Source organism: Semicossyphus pulcher, unplaced genomic scaffold (genome assembly GCF_022749685.1).
Source record: "Semicossyphus pulcher isolate SPU_LCO1_2020_fin unplaced genomic scaffold, fSemPul1.0.p SCAF_13, whole genome shotgun sequence".
Lineage (NCBI taxonomy): Eukaryota > Metazoa > Chordata > Actinopteri > Labriformes > Labridae > Semicossyphus > Semicossyphus pulcher.
The window spans coordinates 20419599-20447072 of record NW_027211637.1 but is presented as its reverse complement, the minus strand read 5'-3'; the positions used below and the strand labels follow the sequence as shown (position 1 = coordinate 20447072).

At 44.2% G+C, this 27474-nt stretch overlaps 2 protein-coding genes across 3 annotated transcripts in view; both read left to right on the top strand.

Moving 5' to 3' along the window:
- Nucleotides 1-7098, top strand: part of LOC138589374 (uncharacterized) — a 42893-nt gene extending 35795 nt beyond the window's left edge. Inside the window, exons 8-9 of the mRNA XM_069659637.1 lie at nt 154-288; nt 3359-7098. Coding sequence (XP_069515738.1) covers nt 154-288; nt 3359-3922 — 699 coding nt within the window. The 3' untranslated portion in view covers nt 3923-7098. The remainder of the gene's footprint in view (nt 1-153; nt 289-3358) is intronic.
- Nucleotides 7099-8316: 1218 nt separating this feature from the next.
- The window catches only part of slc2a4rg (SLC2A4 regulator), a 42410-nt gene continuing 23252 nt past the window's right edge, over nt 8317-27474 (top strand). For both annotated transcript variants that reach the window (XM_069660593.1, XM_069660592.1), the window contains exons 1-2: nt 8317-8772; nt 9971-10206. In XM_069660593.1, the coding sequence (XP_069516694.1) occupies nt 8503-8772; nt 9971-10206 (506 nt within the window). In that variant the 5' untranslated portion in view covers nt 8317-8502. The remainder of the gene's footprint in view (nt 8773-9970; nt 10207-27474) is intronic.

Here is a 27474-nt window from a genome sequence, read left to right as displayed (position 1 = left end):
AAAATCAAACCCCCACACACACAGAGGCACAGCCTGCAGGAGCACAAAGCAACACTGTTTTAAAACAGGTTTTAAAATTGCTGCATCATCCTTTTTTTAATTGTGTGGATTAATTTTTAATGGATCATACTTGTGTTTTTGTGTTTGAATCAGGAGGCTGTGTTCATGGGAAACGGGGAGCAGTACATCTGGAAGCCTCCTGAGGAAGATGACATCATCACCCTTCACCCACCTCCGCTCCGCGGAGAGAACGGACAGGGGCACCCATCGCCCCCGACTGCAAAGGAGGTAGTCTACATATATCTGTGTGTGTGCGGTGGTGGTCGGGAGGAGGGGTCACTCCACAGCCAGACAGACGGACAGCTCTCTGATTTGTGACTGCTGTGTTTACCCACCGGGGCGCCCATTTGATTGGGCGCGCCGTCATAACACGGCTGCCCTTTGACCTGCCTGTCATACGCGGTTTCTGCTTACAGCCGGAGGTTACGTTACATGGACGCAGCACCCCCAACCCCCTGCCTGAACCCTGACCCCATTCCCTCCATTCCCTCTGCCCCCCCCCCACTCCCTCTGTCTGTCTCCAACGCACAAGTCAACAGACGGATCGGACACCAGTATCACCTGCTGCCGAATAATTAAGTCTCACTTTGCATAGAGATTGTTGTTAAAGGTTAACTGTTCAGTGCTTCATCAGGCGGTGCAGACAGAGAAGGAGCAGGGCCGACTGGGATGTGGGCTACACACTGACCCATATACACACATATATATAAATGTACTATTAAATAAATAGATTTAGTATGTCTGTTGGTTAAAGAGGGAGGTCTGCACTCGCCAGTCATGTCACACACCCCTCTACATGTGCTCCCAGCCCCTCCGCTTCCTCCTCCACACCCACACTTCTTCCTTCTCAATCCCCCTTTTCTTCGCTCTCCGCTGGACACAGTGTGTACAGAGAGTTACAAGCAGTTGGAGAACTTCTGTCATGCATATTGGGGGCTGGGGGCGGTTAATCTGAGTGGATGGAGGTGTGTCTATTATTAGTTTATGTGTGTCTGAACTTCTCCTTTTCACGATCATATCCGTCAGCGCAGGAAAGCCAGCAACTGTGTTGCAGTTTATTCACGACTGAAGAGTAAATCGAAGTTTTGACACAGAAACAAAACGTCATGAAAGTTGAGGTGATTAAAGAATGTTGTTCACAGGGTGTAAGAGAAGATCATCCAGCTGAATGGTTTTATTTATTCTGTGAGGCCTGATAGAGTTAAGTGGACCAGCAGCCCTGACCAGTTTTAATCCAGTGGTAAGATCCTTGTCTAAGCCACTGTTGAGCCAAGAGTCTGACTGTTGTATGTGGAGATTAAAGGGTTAAGTCTCTGCCGTTTGGCTCATGAGTTAAACTCCTCCTCTGCAAATCAAACTGGCACACAGAGCGACTGGCCTTGACTGCCTGCTGCAATCTCTCCCTGTCAATTTCTTTTTCTTAATCAAACTTTCTTTCCTGTTTTTCCAAACTTTTTCTGCTTCTGTGTTTTTCCATTTCAGAGTGTGCTGTTGCCCTAACATGCCCCTACACTTTGTATCCTCTGGAGTTTGTCAGTTGCAGCCGTCAGGAGGTGTTGAATTTCCACTCCCACCTAAATCTCCTCCTCTTCCCTGGCGCTCTCTAGTTCTCCCCCCCCCCTCGTGGCTATAAGGAGGCGCTGCCTTCCCCAACCAATCACGTTGCGCGAAGCATGTCATACCAGATGAATATTGACTGCTAGCAGACCGCTTGGAAATGTGTGCCATATTTGCTATTCATAACGTTGATCACACACAGATGCATCGGTCATGCACACTGTTGTTTTTTCACGGATAATCAGTACATGCTGAAAGTAAAATGTGACGCCTCAAAGCCTCGGCCTGAGCAGAGAGCTGCAGCAGAACCGGAGGAGACATAACAGAGAGCAGCGCAGGCAGAAAGGGGAGGAGAAAAGAAAACATACAATGCACAGGCTTCCTCAACAGCTGCAGCCCAGTTTTGAAATCCCCATCATCTTGTGACTTCCTTCCTCTGCTGCACAGAGCTGCAGAGTCTGTGTGCACAAACACGCACGCACACACACAGAGTCTGCACACTGTGTGCACACACTTGTAGCATACGCTGGGGTCTTTGCTTATCCAAAAAGGTCACACAAGAGATTCGTGGGGGCAGGGTAGGTGTGTCATTTGAAGTCTGTCAGAGACACAGAGTGGTTTTTACTTCAAATGTTATATTTCCTTTGTGAAGACACCATGAAAGTAAAGGCACAGAGTGTGTGTGGTCGCCTCTGTGCTCTCAGGTTTCAGTTTTTTGACAGTAGAACAAAAACAAGGCTAATCTGTGAGTGCGCAAGAGAGAGAGTTTGCATAGCTAGTGTTTCTCAGGGCCACTGGAACAGAGCTTGCTGGTCTGGGTGTGAACACGGAAGGTAAACATTACCATGTCCCACAATCCTCCTCTCTTGCGCTCCTCTTCAGGAATTTTGACACAGAAATGCCAAAGGTCACGGCCCTGGTTTGTCCAAATTCCCTGTAAGAACTCGCACATGCCTGTCAGTTGTGATATCATTTCTTACCCGCTTTATTAGCAGACACTTGTATGCACACACTTGCATTTAATTCAGAAGTACATACGTCTCATTCAAAGCAGTGAGATGTGAGCAAAGTCCATTAGCGAACGCCACTTAGCAGTTTTTTTTTTTAAGTTGGCTGCCGTCCAGATCTTTCACACCGTACCTCGCTGTTCTGTTGCCAAAGCAGTTGTGGTAAAATTTTAACAGGTCCATCCACTGCAAAGCTAACTCTGTCACTCTGCCTAGACCTCAACAGACTGATAACACAGTTTACTCTGTCTTATCCTACCCCGTCGAAATAGGTCAGGTTACAGCACAGAGCAGGCTCTGTCAACACGTTTGCAAAGTACCGCGCGCACACCCACACAATCCATGCACACGCATTCGTTTGCACACGCCAAATTAGCAGCATTATATGTTTATTATCATGCTCACATATTGTACCTTTATGTCAGGCATACATACAGATACGGATATATACATGCGCAAATATAGGAAGTCTGCACATACTCAGTGCTAATCTGGATTTACAGTAGTGGTGGGAAACCTGATACAGTCACTGTTTAGTTAAATCCCACTTTTTTAACGTGTGGAAGCTCTGTATCAGTCGTGTTTACAGTTTCGTTGAAACAAGGTCATGAATGAAGCAGACACGCAGTAACCTTCTGTTTCAGCAGCTGCCCTATAAACTGAAGTGTAGAGTTTTACTGTATTTCAGTGTTATTAACTGACACCAAACTCTCCTCGTGTGTTTGTGCTCTCAGATTGCAGACACCTACTCCATCGTGTGTAAAAGCCAGAAGAAGAAACCTCCGATGGAAAACAACGGAGCAAAGACCCTCCCCCGCTCCTTCGGCGGAGACAGAAACGCAGGTCGGGGCCGAGGCCGAGGAGTCCAGGGCCAGGCGCGATCCCAGGAGGAGCCCTGCTACGAGCCGGTAGGAGACAGGTCCTGGTCCACATGTGCGATGGCCGAGTCCGACCCCGCGTACGCTACAATCGACCCCCACCGGAAACGTGAGCAGGCGGGAACCAATAACAGCACGGCTGGGGGTAGTGCCACACTGAAAAGGAAGAAGCAGACACCGCCGCAGCCGCCGCAGCCGCCGCAGCCGCCGCCACCGCCGCCACAGAAGCAGCAGCAGCAGCAGGCAGCACCAGCGGCACCTCAGGGCTCAGGACCCGCCGCCCCGCCTGCTAAAGGCCTGCCGGGTGGGGAAAACTTCTATGAGACCATCAGCGACGTGAAACAAGGGGGCAACAGCTCCAGCACCACCACCATCTTCACCTTCAATGACGGGATGGAGATGTACGTCACTGGCCTGTAGCTGGCTCAGAGGGCCCAGAACCCACTGGTACAGAGTCATGAAAGGGACCCTCCTGACTGGCCAACAGGTTGCTGTACATAGACACCAGACCCTCTATAGACAAACAACATGACGATCCATTTTGTGATGACATCAGGTACAAACAGGGTCTTAATCCAGGTTCAGACTTCCCTTGATTGGTCTGTGCTTCAGAACCAGCCTCAGCCTAGTCCAGCCCAAATATGGACCAAATGTGTTTTAACTAAAAAAAAAAAAAAGAAGAAGAAAACTGGAATAGACATCTTCAACCTACTGTGTCACTGACAATACTCACTTGTTTGTGCATCATTTTCCATAATATCTTTATTTTTATATGAACACTGTACTCTTTGTAGAGTATTTGGTGTAACTCACAACCTTTAATATATATTAAAAAAATAAATGTGCATGCGTTGTGCTGACACGCACCTGAAAATAAACACAAGTAGCAAGGACGCTGGGTTTTAAGGATGATGAGGAACACTGTTAGCTTCCCCCCCCATACACGCACACGTATATGCTTCATCTTGGAGGGACTTATGTAATGTAAGCAGATGGATGTCACATAGATTTGCAGTGCTTAGCTTTCCCTAAGCAAACATCTGAAACAGGTTCTGTGTGCACGCTCGCCTGTTGCCTGGCAGACAGCATTGTGGCGCTTTGTTCAAACATATGCCTAGTATATGTAGGCCTGCTTAAACACAGGCGTAATTACAGGCTATAGCAATTTAGCACCAACTCTTAACTTATTAATAACAGCCCTCATGAAAACTATAAAAAGCAAGTTTTGATCGATGCTGTGAACTTCTCACAAATGATGAGATTAGTTAACAATCCACGCTCAGATTTGACAAACATCTGTAGCCAGAGGCATGATGACACACCCCAGCACTCCCACACACAGACACACTCATACCAAACACAGTCATGCAGGGTAAAGCGACCAGGTCAGGGGCAGTGAGCGGGTTGTGCAAGAAATTCCCCAGAGAGATGTGGGTGACGGATTTCACAATGTGAGACCTTAAGTGTATTACTATATTAAAACTAAGTATAAATATATAAATGAGAGAAGAATATTTAACAAAAATAAGGAAGCGAAAGCGTGTCTGATGCTTCATCCTGTGCGGTTAATATGTCTCATCCTTTGGGCGCTGTAAACATCTGATTTTATGAGCGTTGTCATTTTGCACTGGACAGCTGCAGGACTAGCTTAATTGCGCATTAAGCATGCTGTTAGGGCGTTTCTAAGCACAATTCTGATTCGCTCTCTGCTCTCATGTAAAAGCTAAAGCCTCCTGTAGCTCCTCAGACTGAAGTCTGGTGGTTGAAATAGCAGCAGAACGTTTGGACTCCAAAGAAAATACAGAGCTGGGCATGAAAATTACCAGCGAGTGTCCTTTGGAAGGATGCCCTTCGCCCTTTCCCCATCCTCGTCTCCGGCCTCTGCACTGCGTTCTCTTCCATTATAAACAATGGCATTCCAGTGTAGCTTTGGGGAGCATTAAAGAGGAAGAAAACAAACAGTAGAGGCTTAATAAATGGGCATAAAGATAAAAGGTCAGATAAAAAATAAGCTGCTCATAGCCTGAGAAAAACATCAATATGATCTCACTGTGAGACACGATGCAAGGAGAAGACGGGTTTAGAAAGGTTAGTAACATACATTTATAAATGCTACTGTGTCAGAAAGTATGTAAAAACAAAAATGCACTCTGTATTTTAATGCACTGTTTATTTTTTCTTACCTACTGACAATACCATTGGTTGAATAGCTCATGCCACTGCCATGAAAACAATATGTTTATGTTGTTGGTGCAATCTTTTCCTGCTTGATCAAAAAAGTGCATGCTTTGATATATGGAGATGAAAACAAATATCGTGGTTCTTAATTGATCTCTTGTTTGTTAATCTTTTCTGTTGTACTTCCTTTTTTTGTCATGTGATGCAAAACGCAGCATTCAGTTTGTTTTCCAAAGCAACAACTCGGAGGAGGAATATAGAGAGGCCGCTGCGAGTTTAGGGGCAGAGCTTTGTTTATCCTCCGCTGTGAGGGGAGCAAAAAAGAGGGATAGAGGTGAGGAGGGGGAAGAAGAACAGCTAGTAGAAAGCCGGATGAGGATCACTGCAAATGGACAGACTCTAAGGACCCTCCTCCTTCCAATATGTGTATGCGTGCTTGCACACACACACACATACACACACGCACACAGACACACCGGCAGGCACACAATCACACACTGCAACATTGAGCCATGTGTGTTTCCAGTTTAAGGAGGGAAGCACATTTTGCTTCCACTCGGTCAGGCCTCGCAGATACTCCCTCCCCCAGCTGTGTTCATCCTCCAATAACCGACACAGACCTCTCTCTCTTTTCTCTGCCTCACCTCTCCCCCCTCGCTGTGCAGGGGAGGGGCCTTTGATGTCCAGCTCTGAGGGACTCAGGGAGTTATATGAGGGTTGAGGGGGGGTCGGGAAGCGGGGAGAAGCTGTGGGTCAGGCGAGCCCCGGTCTGATATCAACAATGCACCAACGGCTCAACAACTGCCCGATATGAGAAATGGCCAACAGCTGAGACGCTTAACAAGCTCTGTCGAGGCTTCCCTCAGACAATGCTGGCTGCAAATCGCTATCACACCTAATCCTTTTTCTCTGGCTGTCACTTTACGTGTCACATTTTGTTTATCCTGAGAGAAAGCACTGATTTGATATATATTTTGTTGAACACTGTCGTACACTGATCCAGGCAGATGTTCATTGCACAAACAAATACAGTATGATGATGTAAATGTGTAAAATACTCTGTTGCTGTTCTGATGTTGTTCCAATGTAACATACAGTATACAGTATATTTGTTGAAAAAAAGAGATGGTTATCACAGACACATTGTACTTTGTGGATGCAAAATGTTTCATGCTTTCCATGCAGATACAGATGCTGTTTGTTAATTGTCTTCAGATATAATTATGGGCCAATACTGCTGTGACAGCTGTAGCCAATGTTGTATGTTCTTAAAGCACAGGGTTTAGTTAAAAAAAAAACATAAATATATTAAACATATAGTGTGACAGTGCAGATATGCAAAAGATTGTAATGTTTTATATTAATCTTCATAAAATATTAAAGTGAGTTTTTACTTTTCTAATAAAGTGGCACATTATAACGTGTGTTTTTTGCCTGTGGTCTTATTGCTTTGTACAGCGTTTCATACTAGGCAGCACAGCAGCCTCAGAGTAATAACTGTAGCTTGCAATAAATGCAGCTTCCAATAAAACATGTGCAAAATTAGATAATAAAGCAGAGCTGTCAGGGGTCTGCAGGCATTTATCAATATGTTACAAAGAGAGACTTTGAGGTGCCTCCAACTATTGAATTAAATACAAAACAAATGACAATATGTCTGCCATTAATAGCTGTTATTATTAACGTTAATGCGCTCCACATTTCTAGAAAGAAATCCAAGACTAGATAAAGGAAGTAGTTAAAAATTTGTATATTAATGGAGATAGGATTGAGTGATTAAATATTTTACACTATGATTAAAACCTGTAGTATATGTTCTATATGTGAACACAAGCAGACTGTGACTAAAGAAAGAAGTATATATATATATATATATATATAACAAATATGACCTTTGTGAAGCTTCTAATGCAATGCAATGTAACAGATGGGGGTCTATTATTTTGTCTACTTGATAATGTAATCAAGTCAGCCCTGCAAATTGACCTAAATATTTTAAGAGATACGAATCAAGCAGATATGGGAAACTTAACCTTGCTTTATAACCCTCATTATCTGTTGATGAGCTATTTTCTGGGATTGTATTATTATGTACATGGGGTTCATGATATTTTGTCCAGACACTTTTCTATTAATTTTATAAACAACTATAAGAATGGGAAAATACATATCAAAAAGCCAATATATAGACTCATAAATTTCAGTGAGGACCAAATGTGTTCATTTAATCGATTATAAGCCACTAACGTACGGTTCGTGCACCATTAGATGAGCCAAAAATATAAATGCGCAGTTTGTGGCTGAGGCCTGCAGCCTGTTTTTCTCTGCTCTGCCTCGCTTCCCTCGCCGGCTCTTCGTCGTCGACAGACACCGGCCGGTAAACTGAAGGACACGCCCCCTCCCCTCTTCCACCCACATTACTTGGATTACAAAAAAACATGATTGACACAGAAAAAACAGCCAATCAGAGTCCGCTTCTCCGTGGACGCGTGCCAAAGTGTAATGTTTATGTACGCAGCGGACCAATAGGAGAGAAGTGGAGGAGGCGTGGCATTCTTTTGGAGGAAAGAGGCAAAACAATCTTTTATCCCTCTGACCGGGCGGCTTTTTGGATATCCTGGGTAGTGTTGGTGTTGGTGTTGGTGGAGGCGGCGGCGGTGGTGGTAGAAAACTTTACATGTAGACTAGATAGAAGTTCAGACACAGACAAACACCTATCAACTCGCGACAATCCTGATAAATGTATCTAAGTCCAGCAATTTGCACTAAAATCTATAGAAAGCTGGTTTTCTTTCTTTATTCTCCACTCGCCCTGTCTGAATATGGATTCAAGGTGTATGATGGAGAAGTCGTCGGTTGGGACGAGGGTCGGTGTTGCGGATTTCAACTGCCGGGCAGGACGCTCCGTGCTCCGCGACACCCGGGTCCCCACGGTGGAGAGAAACGGTCCCATGCCGGCGTACACAAACGGGCCCGTCCTCTACAAATTTGTAATGGACGGCGGCTCAGCAGCGGAGGTTAAAAGCGAGAGAAGCTCTTCAAACGTGAGCGCACTTTCTCCGGGCGGACGAATATTGCACGAGGTGGAAAAAGTAAGTGCCGTTTAACCGTGTTGTAGCCTACGCACGACTCCATTAGCCGGCAAAGGCATCTGTATCCTCAACTTACAGCACAAAAAATATCAACAATGTAACGTTAACCTGTCATTACGCTGTGTAATAAGCCCTGTGACAGCTCATACCGCTCTCACAAACCATTATTAACTGTAACTGTTACATTTAACGGCTGCAAGATGTGTGAAGCTCACACAGGAACATAACTACTGTAACAGTTACATTGTGTGTTGAGTAACGTTACCGCCTTTCAACTCTTCACCCACTTTTAAAGTGTCAGTTATTTAACCAACTGCTGTCAACGCTTGTTCGACAGTAATTACGTCGTATCAAAACCGCTTTAAATGGCGGCTCATTTTGTGTGCAAAGTTTACAGAAAAGAGGGGCAGGGACTTCAAACTACTAGCCAGACCCCCCTCCCCCATAACTTTAGGGTGGAGCTACAGCCAGGGCTTCCTGGGCTGCACAGCACGACCCGGCTTCTCACACACATCACAGTAACGTTAGTTAGTTTGTGGACATGTGACATATTCTTATGTTTTTCTAATGCAGCACTTTTTGTTTGCATCATGTTATAACTTGATTGTATGTTTTTGCATTTCATTTTCAGCATTGTATGGCACATGGGTGTGTTGTCCTTCAGGGTCAGGAATTTAATCATGTCATATAGTTAATAATTGACCCTGCAACATTTAATATGCAAAGATGACAAGTTGCCACTCCTACTTTTTAAATGGAGCAGATAGCATTTTATTCAAATAAGTTGAGTTGGACTGTTTATTTTAACGTTGCAAATTGATGATAGCAGTTAGGTATGAGCCCAGGCTTACAGGAGGAGGAGACATTTGCTTAAACGTCTTTTTAGATCTTCAACGATAAATCACTTTTAGACTATTGGTCAGGAAAAAACAAGTAAACTGAAAAAGTTGTTTAGGCTGTAACAAACTGTGAATGTAATTTTTATATTAAGTGTATATTTAATACTATTTTTTTACTCCACATTTAACCAATTGTGTCTGATTATGGTAGTTGTTACTTTCCCAATCTCACTCCCACCTGTTGTATTTATTTATAAAGTTTTTACAGTATTACTTAGGGAGGTTTAGCCCTAGTGTTACGATTTTTTTTGCTTCTTTTGGCAAGCTTTTAAAAATACTGCCACTGTTTCATTCTATAGACCGGCCTGGGGGACCATAAAGACACCGGTTCCACTGGGATTCTGAAGAGGGCCAGTCCCACTCACTGCCCAGGCCTAAACGGGCAGTTCCAGGGCGGCTTCATGCACTTGGACATCAGGAACCCAGGGAAACAGGCAGAGCTGGCCAACAACTTCAGGGCAGCACAGGGGAGGCACGTACCACCGACAGAGAGACAACCCCTCCCCTCCAACCACATCCCTGTCCCCAGAAACAGGTACGGAGAAGCTGAAGGAAACTTCAGTCACTAACCCCTGCTGTTTCTCCATATTTATTTGTTATTGTTTTATATGTTGTCGTTTTTAAACAAAGGTTTGCTTTTTAAGTGAAAGAGCTTCATCTCCAAGGAATACAGTTAGGCAGATGTATCATCAACCCCACAGGATTCTGGAGCACACTTTACAGTCTGACCTATTTTTGTGCTCACGTCTCTTTTTTATATACATCTGATTTAACTTGATTAAAAATACACAACATAGGCATTTCTATACTTTACTCCAAACAGAGTCTTTACTAGAAGTGGAATTTACCCTCTGGCTACAACTGTACAGTGGTTTTGGGCATGAATGGTGTGGGGGCGTACTGGTCAACTGACCACATGTTTGGTGTTCCATCCAGAATAGTTTTGAAATGTGCACTAAGAGAGCCAGAGATGAGGGCCAGGATTGCCCAATCACTTGACAGAAGGAGAGGAGAAAGAAGGACTGAGATAGTTACTGTAGGTTTGTGTTGTTTACTAAAAAACAGTTTTAACTTGTCATGTAATTTAACGTCTTGCTGGCTAGCTCAGTTTGACCCCATTTGAGCCTCTTTCTGCAGGCCAGGCTAGCGGATGTATCAGTTTATAATGTGCTCCTTTTGTATCAGGCAGGAAGGTGTGTTTTCTTCACACATTACACGTGCAGTTCAGCCATTGTTACACTTATGACATATGCACATGTATTCTTTGATAGTCCTTATCTAAACGTACAAGCACATACAGACTCTTTCCCACAGAAGGAGCAGAAAATGCATCCAGGGACAAGCGTAGTGCACTGATAAGTGATTATGTAACAGTAAAGATGGCTGGGAGAGGCTGTAGGCGGTGCCTTACCATTTTTTTTTCATTGTAACGCAGCTGATTGGTTACTGCCCGTGTCAAGACGCAGTCTGTCTATCAGACAGCGTTTACACATTAACAACATGCCTGCTGGCAGTACAGTACAGTACATTCCTAAAACTGAGCAGCTCTTCATCAATTCTGCATCAACAAATTGCTGTTTTTTTAAGCCTCTGTCGATGTTAGGAGGATATTAACATTTTAGATCTTAAAGTTATTATAGTGCACAGAACCGGTTTCAACTGCTGACAGTGGTGTATAGAGGTTGGGGGGGGGGGTTGAACCACACACTTCTTTCCTTCCGTCGCTCATCATCACGTGAACTTCACGTGCCGCTGGTCATGTATGATGCGCGGGTGTGTCTCCGGGGAGCATGCAAGACTGAACACGCTTTTAAACCAGAGTGATTTTGCTGTGCGTGCTTCTCTTTGAGTGTCTGTTGGAGTGTGTGTGCCCACTACAGACAACAAAGCTCTCACCTCTCCCTCCACATTCTTTTCAGCAGATTTGAAACATCTCTTTTTCACAGCACTGCTACCACAATACAAAAAAACTCTAAGTTGACACTGCACAGCCGCTGAAAGAAGTTGCATAACATTACATAACCGTGTGGTCCTATAAGCCAGACCTCTCTTTTGTTCCATTGACCTCACAGATTAAGTCCCTGTCTGTACCTCGCTTAAATTGGCTTTTGTTTTGCAGTTGGTGACGAGAGGTTTTCCTCTCCTCTCACTGAGCTTTCTTCAGATTTAGATTTATATTGTTTAAGACTATTCGGTGATCTGATAATACTTGCATAACTTTCATTAAGTTCATCCCAGCTGTCCCTGCTGTCCAGAATGTGCATCACGATTTTCAAAGAGCAGTTTGAAAGAATGGACTGTAGTTGCCATGAAAACCTGCTTATAGTTCAATTTAACCGATTAACATAGTTTGAACTACACTCTTTGGACTGCAGAGGAAGGCAGCTGTTTATTTCCTAGCAGTAGCGACAGAGGTATGGTTATGTTTGACATCTTAGTATGTAAGTACACTTCTGTGAATGAGGGTGTGACCCATTGTGCATTTGCCACACTCTGTGACATACTTTGGATTGTGTAAACAAAACCATATTTACATCTGCTCCCAAACGCTTTAGGTATTACTGCCATTGTGCTGCAGGTTTAAAGAGACTGTAGCTATAAAGCTGTTGTTCTGCATGTTTTACTTTAACTACTGTATCAGTTGTGTATTGTTTCGCACATACAATGTAGTGCTTTCACACCTTGTCTTGTCAGTTTGCAAATGCTGCAAAGTAGGTCACAACGCTTTAGACAAGCCTGGGCAAACATCTCTGTGGAAGAAGGAGGAGGAACTGATACATTCACTTGCTCACACATGTGCATATTCAACTAAACACATTCAAACCTACACTGTATACTGCTATACTCCCACCTGTCTTGTCAATTGTGCCTCTGTGTGAGCTTGTGCTCTCTCTGTGATTGAGTCTCTCTCTTTCTCCCTAAAGCAGAGCTTGTTCTACCTGTCAATACTCATCAGCGTTGGCTCCAGCACAGAGATAACAGAACAAAGAGAGGAGAAAAAAAAGAGGTCTAGCGAAATGAAGAGGGGAGGGGGCATCTTGTTTTGATGTGAAAAGCTTTTCTTTCTTATCTGTCCTTGGTCAGGTACGCTGTCACCACAGTAGGTTTACATGAATAGAAAACACTGAGTTTGCATAAACAAGACACCAGAGCAACCAACTGCAGTGAGAGGGGGGAGGCTAACATAATTACTGACCAGTCTCAGTCTGCTAAGACTCACCAGTAAGGTTTAGGGCAGGCAGACTGGAGCAGGGTATTCCACCTTTCCATCCCCCTCCGACCACCCCGCCACCAATCCTCCTCTCCCAAAGGAGACATTACAGCCGGTTGTTGAAGGTCAGAGTCAGCGGAAAGGCTCCCCGCCCCCACTCTTGTCTGGGGTGTCTAACCCACATCCAGACTGCTGCTTGAAGAAGCCCGCCTCTTCACAGGTGTTTTTTAATTGGCTGCAATATGCATTTAGCATGACTATCATTAGTTGCAGAATTCCTTCTGAAATTCCCGCTGCCATACCACAAGAGGTTAAAGCCCTTGCACTGACACAGGCAGGGGTGAAAGGTCGCCCTCAATGAATGGAGTCATGGGAGCAGAGCGAGTCATATCAGGACACAAGCAGGCATCTGGCACATCCGCTTGTTCAGCTTCAGGATCTGTGTTATGTGCTGCATAGACAATTTCCACTAAAGATTGTTGCAGACAGCTCAGTGTCTAAAAAGGAAGCTGAACTGCCTCCTGCCTTAGAGGTGCAGGGAGGAGCGGAAAAAAAGAGTAGCAGAGAAATAGAAGTTTATATCTAATCTAAGTTTTAATGGTGCAGCACTGCGACTGGCTCTGTATCATTCATTCTTTAACGCTAATGAGGGCCTCTGGAAGTCGCTCTGGCTAATGGCTGAAATATTTGCCGTGCATGTGTGTGTGTGTGTGTGTATGCGTACAATGCCCTAATGAGACATTAATCATCTGCTGATATGCAGTGAAGAAGAGAAGCAAGATCAATTGCATACGTGAGGAGGAGAGTAGGAGGCATGAAGGAACGTTTTCTGCAAAGCGTCTGCTCTGTTGCAAAAGATACGTTACGTCGACAACGTGAAAAAAGCGGCTCCAAAACATTATGCAAAAATTCTGTTGCATTTTTTTACTGTAACTTTTGGTTGTATACTGTACAGCTGTCCTCCAGCAGGATGGGACGGGGAGAGAAAGAAACACTTATCGTGAGGGAAGGAAACTCTTGTTGCGCAGCTCTGGCACGGCTGCAGTAAAATGCTTTATTGCTTGCTCACCCACTCCAATCGGCACTTACATAAGGCCTCCTGTTCTGCCTCAGTAGCATTTAGAGATGCCACAGTCAACTGTCTCTCCTCTCCCTTCAACCAGTCCTTCTGTCCTTCTGCCCCACTCCTCATACCGACCCGCAGCTGCTCTGAGGCGTTGCTCTCTCGTCTTTCATCAAATCCCTCCCACATTTCTTGCTCTTTCAGGCAACTAATATCGCTCCCATGACGCCCTTTGCTCTCTTTGAGTCATTGCCACTCTTTATAAGTGCCTAAAAAGTTCACCACAGCGAAGTCAGAGTTGACTTTGCTGGTATTGTGTATAAAGCTCTCAGGAGTCACATTGTGCGTCAACAGTTAGATTTTATTTTCAGCCCTAGTAAAATGCCCCTGCCCCTCTTTTGTGCGTTTCATCTTTCCCATACATCCTAATTTCCGTTCTTTTACCCTCTGACCCTTTGTTTGACGGATGACAGGCTAAATCCTAGTCGGATCCAGAGGAGATGAAGCCCTCTGAACAATGCAGAGTCTCTCTGTGCTAGGAAAGATTATTCCATACTTCAAGAGAACATAATGTCAGCATGTGTTGTTTTTCTCAAACACACTTCCTTATATTTTCCCTTCTTTTTAGTGTCTGCTTCTAACACATCTATAATTGTAGCAGTGCCATCGCTGGAATATTAACAGTGTTTCTATTGGCATTGAAGTACAGATCTGTAGATTTAATCTCACAAGCCAAGAGTTGATTTTGCCGTTGATTCTGATTATGTAATAATACACTACACTGCAGATAATACTGATAAAACTAGTTTCTTTACTTCTCAGTGTGGCAGATTAATCAACACAACAAATAAGTATACGTTTCTGAATGTGCTCTCCAGTGAAACCACATCCTTGGTGGCTGAGAATAATCCTATTTAAGACTGAAGTAACTGTTTTCAAAATGTTCTGTAAGCCCTTAGTTTCATGGCTTTTTCTTTTCTTTCTCCTGCTCTCAATCACTTATAAATATCCTCACACACACACACACACACACACACACACACACACACGGTCTTGCGCAACTCTTTCATAAGTCATCCCAGGCCGCCCATGACAAGCAGTGAAATTCAGTCCAGACTGCAAACAGAGACAAGTCTGAGTAACGCCTAACACTGTGTGCTGTGCAGAGCTGAGTGGCTTACATCTGTTTTATTGTTTCTGCGTTTTAATTAGTACTCAGCATGTTGTGGAAAGTTTTCTCTCATTTTATTGTGTGAGAAAACGTTCTTTTTCCGCTTGGCATTATATTTACAGATATAATAACAAGTTTCAGGCTGCTTTTTTCCCCCCCAAAACGTTATCCATTATCTGTAGTTTATATGTTTCTGAGCACGCCTCTGCTCTCCTGTCATCGCAACTGTTCTCCCATTAACCCATGAAACATCAACGCTGCTGTCCCCTCACTGTAGCAGAATATATGGGTCACAAATACAGAGCTGGCTGAGGTGTTTTACTGCATCCCTAGGAACATCAAACGTCCACGATCTTCCTTGTAATTAAAGGATTATCGACAGCCCCGTCTCGGAGTTCAGTCGTGGAGGAGAGTCGTACTGAATTTCTGGCATTCCGATTGATTTTGTGTTCACGCAGTTAAGTAATGTGATCGCTGACCTTTCAAAATGTCTGCGCCTGCAAGGGATCGGGTAAATCAAAGGCAGAATAAAAAGGCCCAAACTCTGCATAGATTGAACGGCTAATAAACAGATAGTAACGTCATTGAAAACAAAGATCCAGCTTGAATAAACAATTTGAGCCACACCCAGGCTTCTACAACCAGTGGGCCCAGTTCCTCATAAGCTCCTAGAAAGCCCCTTTGCTCTCTCTGTGTGTCCTTAAGCGGTTGTGTAGACATGCGCGTCCTTAACAATAGGCCTGTGTGGGCCTGGGATAATGACTTATCCTCGTGCCCTCAAAGGAATAGTGCAAGCAGCTCTGCGAGTGAGCAGATCTGTGCACGAGTAAACCCAAATTACCTTTTCTGTCTCACCAACACACATGAAATACTCACACACTTTTCAGCCTGTCCCGGTGGAGTGTTAGTCATGTTTCATTTAACACAGATCTGCTAATAACGCTGCTCTCTTGTCCGTCATCTCCTCTATATTACATCATGCATCATAGCATTTTCTGCGGCCTGCTGAGTCAGCCAGTAATAGATACACATATGTTTACCAAGTCATTAAGGTGACTCCTTATGTGTGTGGCTTTATGTGGTGTTCACGCGCCCTCATTGTGAAGTAGCGCAGGCGGTGAGAGGAGGGGGAATAGGTTGACAGCTTCTTGCTTTATGTGCACACTCAGTGTTTGTTTTTTCAAGCATTAGCTTGGGATCTGCGGTCTCCCTGTAGCTATAAACTTGTTTTTAAAAGATAAAGATAGATTTTTAACATAACTTCTCTGTTGCGACAAGCTAAACCTCACACATCCTGTTCTTTATTCCTATGCAGGGTTTCCACAGGTGCTTAAAAAAAGGCAGAGAAGTGAGGTCAGTTCAACTTATTTAAAAACCTGCCTGTGAACAGGTATTTAAAAAGGTGTTTTTGAGCCAGTTACTTCTTTAAACGGGAGCAGAAACACGCCCCCGGACTCCTTTGACAGCTGCCAAGACAACGTGGAGATTTCCGGCCCTGGGGGGGGGGAAGTTAGAAAGTATCCCCTCCTTAATCTTAGTGGTGGTGGCTTCCAGCACCAACATGCCACTGCACAAAGCATTTAGTGTATGAGGCCGTCCAGTCAGGTGGAGCGCAGGGCGCCCGATCGCTGCCCCAGAAACTCTCGTAGCTGTTCCAAGCCGTGCGGATACTCAGAGATTTTCACAATGGAGTTATTCTTACTCTTCTCTCATCAGCTGCATCTCCACCCACGCTTGTTTCTCATCCACAGACGGAAATGTGCCCATTTTTTTGGGTTGTTGTTCTGTTGACATACAATACACATTGGTTTACTCCCTTTCAAGCCAGACATATTTCATGAGGTTTGCGTCTCTGTGATTTACGCAGAGGGCAAGGCTGATCTTCGGTCTCCTGACTCAAAGCATTTGCTTTTTCTAGCTCGCGACCAGCTCCGGTTTGGACCAAGAATCAACACCATGGTCACAATATATATATATATACTAGCTTGTGTTTGCACTGTGTTTTGTTCACTATAATTACACCATGAGGAAAATATGGAAGAGCAGGGACGGAAGAGACACGGAGGGAGAGGGCGAGAAAGGGAATGGCACCGGATATTGCAATATCCTTTGAATTATTACCAATGTTTTTCTATGAGTGTCTGACTCCAGCTCTGCCTGCTGTCATTTAACATCCACAGGAAGACATGAAGAAATCCCTCATACACATGCTGCCTTTAGATTTAATCGTCACATCCATGTTGTTTTATTCCTGTTAACATATGGCCACCGTTCTACAGTTGCAGGAAATGTAAACAAGATGTTGGTTGTAGTAAATTGGCTTTAACTGAGTGACAACAATATTATCCTCTAAAGCTGTCAGCTTGAGTCACAGAAAAAAGGGGCTATTTAACCAGCGATGTCTGTACCTATGTGGGTGTAGGGGGCTAGGGGGTGTTACACGTTTAATAGGTGTGCTGAGCAGCTATTTCTGTCTCTGGTTTCACTTCAGCTCTCCTTAATAGGGGGTCATGTCAGCTCTCTTACATTTGGCCAGATTTACTAGAGAATATAGACCAAAGGGGACTTGAGGTGCCGAGTTCATGCACGTCTGCGTGTGTTGTGCGGGAGTGAGGTGTAGCGGTATGTTGGTATTTCTGTGGCTTGGTCTGTCCTGAGCTGTCGGTATTACCCAGCCTTTAACTAGGGAGCTGCTATAGAAAAAAAATTGATACATCATCCAGAAATATATTGCACAACATTTAGACACTTCAGCAGTGGAGGGTCAGATTACTTCTGAGGCTTTTGACCTGATCACATGGGCCTTATCAGCAGATTGAATTTCCTCAATTGCATAAACATGAAACTGTAATGTCAAATTATGTCGCAGGCTAAATGTTGCTTGTTCTGATATTAATACACAAACGCTTGATGCATTTATATAACCGCCTTAAGTCAGCAGTTGTAGATTTTGCAATAATAAGTAAACCCATCTGTGTGTGTGTGTGAGTCTATGACTCTGAGAGTGAAGAGGCTTGGCTGTGGAGAGGCCCGACTGTTCGACAGAAAAACACTTGAGTCTCACAAGGCATGACTTTCCCTGTGCCTCGGCTGCTCGCCCGTCTGGCAAGCTCTCCCATCTGTCTGTTTGTCTGCTCAGGAGAAAGAGTCTGCCCTCAGCTGACCATCGCCTGGGTTTGGCCCTGTTTAGAAAATGCACAACCCTCACAGGGAGAACCCACCAGTTGCACCCTCCTGGCATTCTCCTCCCGTTTTGTGAAACACAGCCGTCATATTTCAACATGTTTTCTAAAAAAACAGAGGACAGAGTCAGGATTTAATATCCTTATGTCTCATGGATGAGCGGCGCTCTGTCGCTCCACAGCTGTCTGAAGGTAGACGCTCAGTTTTATCATCATCATCTCTCTAGTGTTTCCATGATGTGCTTTAATTGGCTCCATTTATCTTATTAACTATCCCCTCTTGCATTGCAGGGTGATAGAGGGGCCATTTTCCCTTCCTTATCCCCAAGAGTGTCACAGCCTCCTCCTGCAGGATGTTGAAAAACTGATAATTTTGAGTACGCTGAATCTTTTATAGGCTGAGAGTCAGAGGGTCCGCTGGGAGAGCTACATTTTTTTTTTGTTTAATTTTGGCTGTATTAGTCAGAAAACAGTCTAACTTGGCCAGTGGGGGGGGGCCAAGGAGGGGGTGATACACCCGGAGTATTCAGTTACTGAGGGACAGGGGCCACATCATGCAACCACTCACCACCACCGGGACAATGAGAGAGATAGTAGAGAACCTGCTATTTTTTCTTTTATCCACAACAACTGAGTTATGAATATTTACTGATAGTTGAAATGGAATCAACGACAATGATTTTTCCATATGTCATTTTCTCTGATGTTTGATGTAAATATAAGTAAATTTAATATATGGTCCTAAGTCTGAATTTGTGCTCTTCATCACACAAACGCGATGATAATATTTCCTTGAATTTGGAATCAGTTCACTTGAAAAGTTTGGTGTTTTAAAACGTCTACTTACCTCAGACTCTCGACACATATTTGCACTAGCAGCACAATAAACTTGCCAGCTCTGACAGACACACACTGTGCTCTGTAGGTGTGTGTGTATTTTACTCTCTAAAGTAGATTGCATCCCTTCATAAGCCTGGCAGCTTCTATGCCAGGTCAGAATTATAAAACATATATTTTTTGGTATATTATTTATGGTATATATTTTGTTTTGTAATAATTAGTTTACCAAACCAACCAAAAAGCAAACTGTTTACATGCTCGTGCCCTTTTTACCCTTCTTTGTTATTATTCTACACAGCTCTGTTTACATGGAGAGGCAGATGAAATCAACATGCACTTTTTAAGGGTTCAAAGATCCCTGAAGGCCTTTTTGTCTGATTTATTCAGTTGTTTTTCTTTGAATGTTTTCATTTCTGTTTACTTGTGCACATTTTACTACAGCAGCTTGTTTAAACCCAAAAACCACAAGTGTTACCATTATGAATATTAACATTTACTTTACTTGTATTACTACATATTTGGATGAAAGGAGTCATCCACAGATTTACTCACACTCTGCAGCCATCCTCCTTTTCTGCTTTAAGCTCTTTTTTCGAGCTGCAGCTCCCTCACTTTCTTTTTCTAGAAAATTATACCGATCAGTTTATTTCACTGGCTTGAGTCTCTGTCTGTCTGAGGCCGCCCTGCAGATATTTGGCTTCATGGGAGTAAGTAGAGCAGAGTGGCTTTAGAGCAGCATTGGTTTGCTTTCGCAAAACACAGGAAACCAGGCAGAGGCCTGCTCTGGCTTGTGATGGCAGAAGGGCAAATCTCAAGAGCAGGCGAGAGAGAGGGAGTGGGAAGTGAAGAATGAGGAACAAAATAAGAAGATGAATGCTGCAGAAAGAGGACTGACCGCTCTGCTCGGAGCTCCCCGCCATTTTAATTTGTGTTCAAAGTTTGAAGACATGTTCCTTTTTGTTTACTTTGGCTTCTGTCCGCTTTGTCCTGATTGTTTTGCTTCAGAATTTTGAATCAAAGTCTGGGTTGCGACTTTTCCCCCCTAGCTTCTCCTCCTTCCTCTTTTCAAGTCAGAGGGAAACAGACTTACTTTGTTACATGCAGCTTGAACTCGTCTTACTTGATTTGATCTGGTTTCCTCTTAACATCCACAGAACAAACAGCGAGGCAGCTCAATTGTTCTGCGGGGCTCAGGAGAAGACTTGTCTTTGTGATTCCGGAGAAGCAAGAGTTCACTGTAGCCCAGAGTGGTTTGGATTATTTAGATCCATAAAAATATGATTTGTACGCATGTCGGACAGGAATAAAAGTGTTTTTCACAAAGAAAGAAAAAAAAGCAGCTACTGGGCTGTCTCCCCTGGCACGCTACTTCAACTCATGACTCGAATCAAGAACGACAAGCATTTTGATTAGGACGCAGTGTTTGAGGCAGAGGAGTCTATCTTGTTTGCTTCCCCTGGCAGAAGAGGGGGGAAAAAAAGGCCACCAGTCAGGAGAGGCTGCCCTGCATTCCCCCAGCAACAACATTGTTATTGGAGGGGACTGACAGAAGTTGTGAGGGAAGTTGCTATAGCTACAAGTTAATCTTGTTGTGTAGCCTTAGGCGACAGTGGGGCAATAAAGTATGGTTCAGCTAGTGGTTAGCGAGCTTTCCCAGAGACATGAGCATTAGAGCTGTTGTGTATTAACATATTATCTATTAGATGTGCAGTGAATGCTCTGTCTACAGATTATAATTATAATATTCTTTGTCATGGCGTCATTTTTATAAGGAATTAATCAATTAAAGTGGGTTAGAATTTGAGTGAAACCAGGCCGAAGCTAACAGATTCAACTTTTAAAGGACTTGTTGAAGGGTTTATTGGGGGGATAAAACAAGAAGGAAGTTCAAACTGTGTTCTGACGTCACCCGACTGACTTGTGTAAGTCTCTCACTGCAAACGTAATGAGCCACAATAACCCAATCATGCTGTTTCCGCAAGATGCTGGCAGGGCATGCAAGTCAGGTAGTGCGTCAAGATCCACTCATGTCGTCAGCCGCTTAATTGCTCGTGCTGTGTCAACATTTTCTTCTCGGAGGACCGTGTGCTACAAACACGGCTCGGATGTTGAGGGAGGGCGTCCGTACAGGTTGCTGCACATGGAATAACCCCTGTGCTGTCTGTGTAGATTATTGGGGAGTCAGACACCACAGTGGGAATTATGCCTTTTTGCTTTGTGTCTATCCTCTATTATTTTGCTCGGACAAAGCTGGCCGTTGTTTGTGCTTTGGCCTAAGGCTACAGATTGCATTCGAGGATCAAGAGACAGAAAGAGAGGGCTTTTTGTCCCGGGACTGAATAGCCATTACATTCACAGCCCACATTAAAGAGACACGGCTCCTGCCTAACAGCCTCTCCCTCTCCAGGGGGCTCAGAGCCTGGGGACTTACATAAGGGGCAACATGTGTACTGACTGCACTATTACGGCTGAATTCAGACACCTAGCCACATGTAAATATCAACATATTTATATCTGTTGTGCGTGCTGCGTCGCACACACATCTTACAGAAAAAAAACAGGAAGAATAGATGAGGACAGAAGCAGGAGGATCACAGCTGTAAACACGGGGGGCACAGGCTTGTGTCGGTTTGCGGGGAGAAGACTGTTTACTGCCAATTATGACCATCTGCCCGCAGAGCGAGCAGGCGAGTGAGACAGAAAGAGAGAGCGGGAGACGAAGGACATTACGTAATTCAGCCGAGTCGAGGCAGGATGATGGGGGACGGGGGGATTGCAGGATAGAGAGCAGCGGGTGCTCTATTTATAGAGTGTATATGGACGTGCAGCTGTAGGGGTTGCACAGCCGGAGACAATCATCAAGACCAGCCTGGTCAGCCCTCGGTTGTCACTATGATGCCTCATTGTGCAGGATTTACCAGTTTGACTACATCATACCATTCCTTCGCCCTGCAATGTATGTTTTTCCTAATATGTGTGCACTAAAGTCACAAAAGCCTTCATCTACATATGATCTCTGACGCTTTAGGATAACACACACAGGCTCATCAAACATAAACAAAACTTAAAGCCAACAGGATCCTTTGAGCCTGAAACATGCTGAAAGGGTAAAAGAAGATGCATATTAGAGCAAGCGACAGTATGGTTAACAATGCTCTTGTGGTTTTGTGGTTACCATCGCTTTGTCTGTCAGCCTCCCTCACATTCTCTCCCTCTGAGTGTGTGTGAGGACGAGCGATGCAAACATGCGGTTTAAGATGAATAAGCGAGAAGCTGTGCCGAAGGAAAATTCTATCTTATGACTGGAAACATTTCTCCTATTTTCGGTGCGCATTTCTGTACCGCTGCACGCATTTGCATCTGTCTGTGAGGGAGAGAGATGAAAAGAGAAGCAGACAGGGACAAAAAGCAATATGAAAACAAGGTCAGTGTGTGTTGAATGTGTTTCCCATCACAAATCAAACAGCGTAGTGTTTGAAAGTGGAAATTGTTTGCAACAAACCAGTCACCAGGCAGATCTGAGGCTCGCACAGCTGCTTTGGATATCGAGACGCCGGCAGACATGCACGTACGCATACAGTACATACAGACACACGTACACCCTGATGCATGTTTTTGGGATCATGACGATCACATGATAACATTGGGTGGATAGGTGCTATTTAAAGCAACCACCTTTGAGAGGGAGATGAGAGAGTATTGTTAGCAGGTTTACAACACCGGGGAAAACTAGACCCACCATACTGTACTCTGCTTTGAGTCATCCTCATACAAAGTTGTTACGCTTCGTGGTCAGCCACCTTAAAAACAATGAAATCTACTGATACCGCCCAGCCCCTTCCACTCTGTCTTCCTCTTGACCTTTTCAAACTGGTTTCTTCCAAGCACTCGACGCCACACACAAGACTTTTCCTGGTAAACAAGATAGGCCGCTTGTGTGCTGTCCAGGGCTCATATCGCTACCAGTCTTTAGAGAATGAAACAATCACCCCCCCCTGTCCAGAGACTTGTAGGGTTGTTGCAAAATGTTTAAGTGTGTAAGAGTTGTTTTCTGCTAAACGGAGGTTTGACTGTGCAAAAGCAAGTGGGATACACATGCAGGGCGAGTGATTAGATTAGTTTACATATTAAGACTTTAAATACAGCACTGATAAACACATCAACATTTTAGTTGTGTTTGTGCCATGCTTGTTGGTTTTCACGGTTGTTGTTGTGAGTGCATTTTGGCAGTTGGACTGAACCTCAAAGGACTGGTGTGTAGGATTAAGTGGCATCTAGTGGTGAGGTTACAGATTGCAACCGACTGATAACCCATCCCCCCTCCCTTTAAGAGAGTTAAGGAGATCCTATGGCGGTCGCAAACCTGGCGAAACGTGGAAAGCCGAGTCTAGAGCCAGTGTTTGGTTTGTCCACGCCGGGCAACTGTAGCAACTAGAGCATGACCGATGTGGGATTTGTAAGACCTTGAAAAAAGTCAATTATTACCAAGATGGCAGCTCATCAATTTGGTTATGCAAATGTTCTCAGAATGCTGCTTTCTTTAACAAACAACTCCTGTTAAATATATTTACATAAGTTCACATATTGGGGCGTTAAAGAAATCATTAATGCCGATGCAGATATATCTGTTACAGGCCCGTCGGCCCGACGATAACAGGCAAACTCTGGGGAAAGAGGAAGTGCTCCATCTGTGGAAAAAGAGCTCATTCTAAGGTGGTTGAAGATGATGCACGATATTATCGGAACGTTATCAGTATCTGCAGATTATGGCTTGAAAATGTCATGTCGGCATCGGCAGATAGGCGCGATGATTCACCTAAAATAAACAAACAAATATGGCATTTTGTACATAACCTAAGTTTATGTCGTTTTCTTATATTGCCCAGTGAATGTGTACATTTTAAAAAGCACTGTATTATGTTATTTCTGCATCTGCCAGTGGGCCGCTACAATAAGAGTAGGCATGACATCATTCCACTACAGGGGAGACTTGATGTTCTCTGCGATGAGGTGGAAAAAAATATATATCGGTAACAGATATTGGCAAAAAATCCAATATCGTGCATCCCTACTTTTTCATAAGTGATCATAGCAATAGATAAGGGCTGCACGATAAATCAACGGCTTTGCAATGTGCACATTTGCAATAGTCAGATCGCAGGATGTGCAGTTGTGAGGGAAATCAACTGAAACACATCAAGCTGTAACTGTCCTGTTGCTTGGTGCAAAATGAAATCTCGCCCGTTTTTTTGCCTTCATGACTAGCCTTTCAGAAATCTTATTAGTGCAGCTTTTCATCACCGCACAGAGTGAACAGACCGCTGTGCGTGCAGAGTCTGTGTGACACCTGCCTGTAAACACGCTCAACCTGAACTCTCTTTTTAATGCGGGTGTCATACCCCTTCCCCACCGTAATTAGCGCGTTGACGCAGGTTTTTCAGACCCCGGAAGACTTGCCTATTGGGTTTTTTGTCCAGTGGGAATGGGCTTCAGAGTCACTGAACCAAATGTGGTAAAAGTGGGAGGAGAGTAGTCCGTAATAATAAAAAGTATGATTGTTAATTGATTATATGTACATGCAAACACACTGCATTTATCTGGTATAATTTCCTGATTTTTTTATTTTTTTATTATTATTATTATTATTTTTTATATAAAAAGGTCCCATATTATGCAAAATTTACTTTGGAATGGTTTTCTAACAATAATATGCGCCCCCAGCCTGTCTACAAACCCCCCGAAATGAGAAAAGTCTCAGATAAATGTTTGGTCTGCCCCCTGAAACTTCCTCGCGGGTGCTATTTTATTCCTCTCGCAAACGCTGCTCCGGTAAAATAAACATGGCGAAGGTACGGGCAAAGCACGGCAGTTGCTCTGTTGTTGGCTGCACAAACGAGCACAGGACTCTATTTTTACCTCCTTCGTCTGAGGTTATGTTGCTTTACTGTGTAGGCCTACCGAGCGTGATAGCCTGGTGAATGTGGTTTTAGCATAGCAGCTAACGTAAGTTACTGTTGGTAACATAGTTTCCTTGTACTACGTTAAAACCCGTTACCACTCTACGGCCCGCCGGAGGGCCGTCATCGCAATTACTACAACATTTGCCCTGCAGCAACGATAATAACTTTATGTTGCCACTCATGTGTCACATCGTTGAAAAGCTACGATCAAGCTCAAGATTCGATTGATATAAACCATTAAAAGATCCAATCACCACAGCGGGTGCAACCAACGGCAACAGATCATAAACAAACATTTACAAAATTGACGTAACTCACCGATGAAGGCTCGCTGTATTCCACTGATGCATATTATTTTCATAAATTCCCTCCTGGTACATTGCTAAAGGTCCAGATGATATAATCCAGTAAAGTATTTGGTCCAAAAGCATTATTCCATTAATAAGTATACATGGATCGCCGTTCGTCGTTACTAATCAGCCGTCAGAAATGCCGCATTTTCCCGTGTATTTACTACAACTTCAAATTCCCTTTGAAGTGCCGCTCCGTTCCGGTATCAAAGTGGAGGCGAGCTTCTTAGCTTTCTAGAGGTCTCATTTGAACCAATAAGAGCTTCCATTTCTGATTCTCAGCCTACAATAGCCAACCAGAGTCGGTGTTGAAGGGAGGTGCCTGTCCCTCTTTGACTGAAGGCAGAGCCGGCCAATAGCAACCGAATTAGCGCATGGTACCGGCGCGGGAGGGGCGTGGACAGGCACAGCTCATTATCATTTAAAGCTACAGACACAGAAACAGCTTATGCTCAGTAGAGCTCAGTAGAGGGAGTTACAGGCTGGCTGAAGGCCAGGAACAAATTGGGTTTTTAGGCAACAGACTTCAAATTGACTGTTCTGGGACCTCTGAAACCTATGTGAACTTGCTGAAAAGGAGTATAATATGGGACCTTTAAAATCGCAATAAAAATTGCAGAACATAATTTTTAGAACATAAAGTTATCGCAATGTTAGTTTTTTCCAATATCTTACAGTGCTACAATAGATCCCCCTCTAAACCATTAACACTGGTCCTTTAAATGAGCTTTTACCAAGTGCAGTATGTGCCGTAACGCACGCAGATTGGGGCAATTAATGCTGGGATGGTAACTGGAGTACAAATGCTGTGTTAAATATAGAGGGAAGGCCCAGTCATCTCCCCAACAACAGCAGAGAGCCCACTGTGGTACTGGATCGGGGTGGGGGGATGCCAAACATAAACACGACAGCATCGTATCACCATTTGCGGTATCAAAGTCCAAATGTCCCCTGGCATGACCTGGTGTGGAAATGTACTGTGTTTTGAGTTTTCCACCGTGTGTATCCAACTGATAAAAGGTTAATCTTCAGAACCAGACCACCAACACTTTCAGTCTGAGGCTGGTCTCATTCAAATTAAATAAGTATCAAATCTTATTCATTAATTACTCGTTAAAACAGACGCAAACATGCGAGGGCACAGTACCTCCCCCCTCTTCCTGCACTTCAACTTGTTTTTGCCACTAGCGGTAGTCTCTCTCCCTCCACCCCCCCTCCCTCCCTCTCTCTCTCTCTCTCTCCCTCTCTGTATGTGCCTGGGCCTGGCTTGTTGACTTTAGCCGGCCCATGTGTTGTGCTGCTGCCAGAGGGGTTGGTTCTTGGCCCAGCCAAGGCCAATCCAAGCAGAGGGAGGAAGGAGGGTAAGAGGGTGTGTGTTGAGTGTGTGTGTGTGGGTGTGAGAGAGTGAGTGTATGGTACTGTTTGTGCACGAACTGAAGTATGCCAAATGTTCAACCAGAGGTAATGTTAAAAGCACGTAACACACACACACATGCAGGTACAGTTAAAGGGGTTTAGACTTCCCCATTGAGGCACAGTACCTATGTCATAAAACAGATGTTTGTCAGTGGCTTGGCTCGTAAATTTGACATCTCTCACTATGAATAGTGTTACTACACAACATTAAATACCTCTGTTACCACAAAGTGTGTATGTGCCTGCACATGCTCATCTGCGTACATGGGGGGAGGACATTTATGTTTATCATGTCATGATTAAATTTACTGCCACGCCATAAATGCACCACGGTTGGACGGAGAGGCTCTTTGTAAACATCCAGATTTGGGGAGTCAGAAAACCACAAAACCCCAGAACACCCTCCCTCTCAAACACACACAAACATACGTAGATATACCACACACACAGCCCACATTTGTTGACAGCCATCTCTGCTCTCCAATCAACTCTCTCTGGACGCTAAATAAAGATTTCCCCAATTTAACTCGCTCCAAAATAAAGCCTCTCATAAGAAGATGCAGATAGATTTACTGTTGCGTCAGTGCAGTCGCTCTTTTGCCTGTCCTCC